At 35.0% G+C, this 5704-nt stretch overlaps 1 protein-coding gene across 2 annotated transcripts; it reads right to left on the bottom strand.

The window, feature by feature from the left end:
- Window positions 1–324: 324 nt before the first annotated feature.
- LOC143616404 (serine/threonine-protein kinase CTR1-like) lies at window positions 325–5266 on the bottom strand. 2 transcript variants are annotated; one of them, XM_077089237.1, is made up of 15 exons: window positions 4853–5266; window positions 4323–4621; window positions 4097–4241; window positions 3595–3707; window positions 3193–3341; window positions 2729–2872; window positions 2607–2647; window positions 2436–2504; window positions 2234–2334; window positions 1384–1486; window positions 1211–1309; window positions 1080–1148; window positions 862–993; window positions 692–786; window positions 325–605 (listed from the first exon to the last, which is right to left on the bottom strand). In XM_077089237.1, the coding sequence occupies exons 1-15, from the start codon at window positions 5264–5266 to the stop codon at window positions 524–526; spliced, it is 2055 nt and encodes a 684-aa protein (XP_076945352.1). In that variant the 3' UTR covers window positions 325–523. The 2 variants fall into 2 exon arrangements, with proteins under 2 accessions (XP_076945352.1, XP_076945353.1); XM_077089238.1 differs by having other exon boundaries at window positions 326–605; window positions 1402–1486.
- Window positions 5267–5704: the final 438 nt, after the last annotated feature.

Raw genomic sequence — 5704 nt, 5'->3', positions numbered from 1 at the left:
GGCATGTTATGAGAAATCAAAAAAATTTTAACTACAATTCGCACACCTTTTCTACTCTTAAATTATATCTTTTTCAACAGTCATAGGACTTGAACCTTTACCATTTAAAAAGGCAAAGGTTTATCCAATTCCATCAAGAATCTAGCATTTTTAAGAAACATATATATCTTGTGCTTTAAGCACCATCAAGTACCTACGTTTTAATAAAATGGCGTATCATTAGAGTAGATTAAATGGTTGTTTAAAAGAAACTATGTGTTCTAAGTATTTTTTAACTACATTATATGAATTTGTAAACATTACCAAATATATTAACTAGTGTTCTCTTGTGACATAAAAAACAATATGTCATTTGAGTTTAATGAGTGAGATGTTATCCCCAACTTAATAAGTCTAGTCTTCTTGTCAAATGAAAAACTAAGATTTCTGAATCTTTTTATAAAGAAAAACAAACAAATGATTTTATATAGAGAGAATTTGTTTCCAGAGATACAAGCAAGTAGATATCGGCATGGACCGCCAGTTATTTTGATTTTTGAGGAGACTTGAGTAACTTCTTTAATGTGACCACTATGCTCTTAAAGCTTGGACGTTGCATCGGGTCACTATTCACACAAAACGCAGGGCGTTATAATTTATAAACGGGTCAATTCATATATCCCGCTCTAAACTAAAAGATGAAGTTTCTTACTCGGCCCAACAAGATTCCATCAGTGAAGTTAGTGCAGGAGATGCATTAGTAGGTATTGTAAGTTTCCTCTTCTGGAATGCCACAGCCCCAACCACCTGAAATTGGCATGTTCATACTTTCATCGAACTGAGCTTGTTTAAAAATAAGAACATATTTGTTATTGAGCAAACCTGAGCTGAATTAAGCCCGTTCCAGGGTTGTTGCATGGTCACAAGCTCCCATAAAATCACACCAAAACTGTACACATCAGATTTTTCATCCGCAGGTTCCCCTCGAAGGACTTCTGGAGACATCCACTCAGGCTGAACCCGTAAATATATTTTAAAACAAAAAAATAAACATTGAATGCATAATGTACGAGCATTTGACATAGATGAGGAAGGCTTACAGTTCCAGTAATGGCTTTTGATGATATAAAGGTATCCGTTTTGAATCTTGATAACCCGAAATCGCAAACCTAGTTAAGGTAAATTTAAGGTTAAACTAGTGATGAGAACAAATCATATGTTGTTTATGTACCTTTACGGTCCAGTTTTTGTCAACCAATAAGTTTGGAGATTTAAGATCCCAGTGGACAATAGGAGGACTAAGACAGTGGAGATAATTAATGCCCTTTGCCTGCATATATGTCCAACACATTAGAATGTTGCTGTGATCGCGTATCCAAGTTGTAAATAAAAGAAACTAAATACAGAAAATGTTGAACATACGACATCTAACGCCATGTGCATCCGTCTCTTCGTGTTCAGTATTTCTCCAGAGGCTGGGTGATGTAAAAGACGAAACAAACTACCCCTGTAACAGAAACATGAAATAATTGAGAATGCTGCAATTAGGCCTGTAAACGAACCGAACGTTCAGTGAATTGTTTGGCGTGAAGTTCGACATGAACAACACTTTTGTTCATTTACTTAAACGAAGGAACATGAATAGATCTCTCGTTCGTTAGTTTACATTTGTTTATGTATGTATGCATTTAAATCTTTTAATAACCATTACAATTTAGTCTAATTTAATGAAAACAAAATATCACTCATTACAATTTAAACTAGTTTTATTAAATTTTAGGCTCAACAGATTAATGTTCAGGTTTACTTTTAACTTGTGTTTGTTGTGCGTTTATGTCCGATCATCTATGTTCAGTTATGTTCGTTCGTTTACGTCCATGAACCGTGCATGTACACTGTTAGCGAACGAACATGAACACGTTCGTTTTCTTAACAAACGATCATGAACAAGTAAACCTAGTTCGTTTAACTGTTCGCGTTAGATCATTTGCTCGATTAAAGTCAAACGACTGAGCATGAACATGCCTTGTTCATGTTCGTTTAGTTCATTTACAGGCCTAGCTGCAATATGGGAACTCTATTTAGAAGATCGGTTTCTTGAACAACCAAATTTGGATGATTTTCATCCCATTTGACCCATTCCCATTAAGCAAACATTTTTTTTTTCATTTGGCCCATTTGAGATAAACTTATAAACACAATCCCAAATTGACGCATTCATATGTAACGGGTTGAAATACAAGAAAAAGCTCACCTTGGGAGATACTCGGTCACAATTGAAAAGCGTTGGTGCATTGTAACGGCGCCCATAAAAAGTACTAGATTAGGATGGCGCACACGTCTCATGATTGAAACCTTGCAAGATGAGTTAAATGCATGCATATCAAACAACAGTTTCACAAAACTAAAAACAGAAAGAAGTCAAAGATGCATATTATATTCAAAAGATAATATACCTCTCTTAGAAATTCCTTCAATTGATTATCATGGAGTTCCTGGGCTGTCAACACTTTAACAGCAACAATCTACAATAAACCAGTTCATTTTGTTTATAAATCTGAATTTGTATAAAATATATAAAAATAGCCAATAATAGTAAAACATTGTATGTATTATGCAGTACTAACCGAACCATGCCACTCTGCACGATACACAGTCCCAAATGAACCTGAAGATCAAAAGACATAATGACTCAAGTTTATTTTTATGCAAAAATAATGACTAATAAGTTAGGATAAGAAATAGGTACCAGCACCGATACGCTCCTTGATATGCAAGTCATCCCAAGCTATCTCAAGCCAGTCCGTTGCAAGAGAAGGCTCGAGAGTCAGGTATCTTGGGGTAGTTGCAGGAAGGTTTTCTCTATTTTTTCCATCACTCGAAACTTCCGCATCTGATTGACCATGAAATTGAGTTTTAAAACATTTCGGGCCGATAATTTTACTTCTATATAATCAGTAAAAGAAATCTAGTGGACTATGATATGGAGTTGTCACTCTTAACTAAACCATTTATAATTTATTATGTCATGAAACCATTGTTTAAGTGCTCTTCACATTGTTTCTTTTCTTTTTCTGAATTTTTTCTTTTATTTTGTTAGTTTAAGGCTGTGGCATGTTTTCCAGCTGTTCCTCCACCAACAAACATATTTACCATATTCATGCTAAATGAAAATTGACCATTAATGCTTGACACAAGAAAAACACAGCATACCTGTATATAAAGTGTTAGGAACTTGTTGAACATCTTTTAAATGAGGATTCTGAAAGGATGAAGATACCGAAGAAAATATATCTCCATTTATAGAGGAATCTGGATTATAGAAATTTCCCGGCTGCCCAATAAGATCAACCACATACTCCCTGATAAAAAATGGGTTTAAACGTGTCACATCTCTTAAGATTATGTATTAACATGATGAGAAACTGAGAAAAGTATGACATATTTAACCAAAATCTCCTATGATAATTTATTCCTTGTTGAAACCATATTCAATGTCACGAAGGCATATTATCATCAGAACATTTCTTATATAAACAATGTACAACTTTCATTATTGACTGTAAATAAATATATAATATAATATCTTAGGGAGTACAAATTTTAGGGCTGGACCTTGTCAACTTATCATCTTCATTTCTGATAAGACACGTGGACCTATGATCTTCAGCGCAATACCTGCAGCCTTCTGCTATCCGACAAGGCAATCCCACATAGTCAGCCAGTTTCTGCATAAAAAAAAGTTACAATCCATTAAAATAAGTTAAATATACACGAAGAAATCTAGACATATAAGATAAAATATCGTTCTTAAAACACTTATAGCGCGGTATCTTTTTTAGAGAAAACAGAACCTAAGGTGTTACAGAAGCGATTCTAAATGTTCACATATACAAAAAGAGCTATAGAAATAAAAACTGAAGAAAAAGGATCGTTCTTGAACAAGCATAAAACTTAATCAGTAAGCATTGTAAACCTGTCTCGCAAATTCGAATAGTTACTAAGAAGTAAAGAAAGCATAGCTTTGACTTCACATTGGAACACATGTTAACTAATCTACACCAACTAATAAGAAAATTATACTGCATTCTGTAATGAAGTTGAAGTTGATAATAACCTTAAAGAGTATCGCTCTGTGCCTACAGAGCCCATTAGACAAGCTGCCAACGGGAACTATAATGTTATTCTGAAGTTCCTTGATTCTCTTGCTAGTACACTCCCATTGTTCATGAAGATCACCTTGCTCGACTGGAAACGATCCCCTTAAATGAAAATAAAACTATAAATATTCAATATGTCACACCAAAAAGGCTGATGCAGTAAGCATTACAAATGAAGCATACCCCATACTTGCAGCAACAAGTTTTGCAAGATTTTCAGCTAACATAAGTGCATTTTCTGCTGAAAAGTATAGTTCCTCTGCTATATCCTCCAGATCCCTTAGGCGTGAGTCCTTGTATCTGTTAACAAGAACCACTTCAACGGATGAAGTAGCAGCCTCAACGGCTTTAAGTTCCAACAAAGATGGCAAAAGTTTGCCCTCCACCGAGTCATTACACATCATCCACATATACGGATCCATTCCAAGGATGTTGTAGAAACCATCTGATATCTTATCCTCATAAGACAACGTACCATTAACCTGAAAAGATGTTTTGAAACCATAAGCAAGTTAACAAAATGCATATTGCGAAAACACCTTAGTCTTATGAGTTTTCCATACTAGCCAGTAAATGATTATGACATAAACTACTTATAGTAGGCCCTTGATGAACTTAAAATGAAGAATCACGAGTGCCCACAGCATAATCATTCAAGATAAACATTATCTAACTGTATCAATAATTAAAAAGAAATAAAAAAAAAATTGTACCCAAAGACAGTATGAAACTGATTCCGCATCATAGCTAACAACACCACACCTACTGCCTGGACCAATATTATCCTCTTTACTAATGGTAGCTTGTTGTGAAAGGCGTTTTGCTAGATTAAGCTGCAAGTAATAGGCCTTACACCACCTGCGCACTAGACTCCATCGACTATCATCATCGGTAACACCATCAATCACACTCACCGCAATTTGATCATCATCCTCCTCAATATCATCATCGATTGCGTCTTTCAGATGATCCTCAAGCTGAGTGTAGCTCACATGATCCCATCCCGAACCTCCTGCATCCGACTGCTGCTTCCCTCCCCCATCCTCATTCATCAAATGAATGGCTTCCGATTTGGAGATCAAACCTTCCAGATCCCTCGGAAAAAAATATGTTGCTCGATGCGGCATAATAACAAAGCTGTTTGTTTGTTTGTTTGTTTGTTGTAATATTGATCTAACGTCCTAAACCTAAACCTATCACGATGTATACCGCTTCGATCGGAAATTAACAAGGCTGGTGAAAGAGAAGTCGTCGTACTTACTAAGCAGCTGGTCGACTTTATGAATGGGCCTAACGAACGCATTTTCAAAACTTACAGGGCGTATTATATTATATATACCAAGCGTACGCTAGCCGCAACGGAATGGGAAATATATATTAACCCATAACGATCTTTCAAATTTTGAAAGAACAGCGTAAACTAAAATGTTTAATTCATTTCTATTTTATTTATTTATAATTTTATTTTGTTTTTTTAATAAATTTGGAATCAAGTAACTGAAATGATTGCCGTTCTGAAAGAAAGTAACTGAAATTATTATTCAGTTAAAAGGTTTTAAATGATA

The sequence above is a fragment of the Bidens hawaiensis genome, unplaced genomic scaffold (assembly GCF_021521415.1).
Source record: "Bidens hawaiensis isolate Kalapana, Puna unplaced genomic scaffold, B.hawaiensis_p1.1 tig00047043_1, whole genome shotgun sequence".
Taxonomy (NCBI): domain Eukaryota; kingdom Viridiplantae; phylum Streptophyta; class Magnoliopsida; order Asterales; family Asteraceae; genus Bidens; species Bidens hawaiensis.
This window is presented reverse-complemented; position numbering and strand designations above follow the sequence as displayed.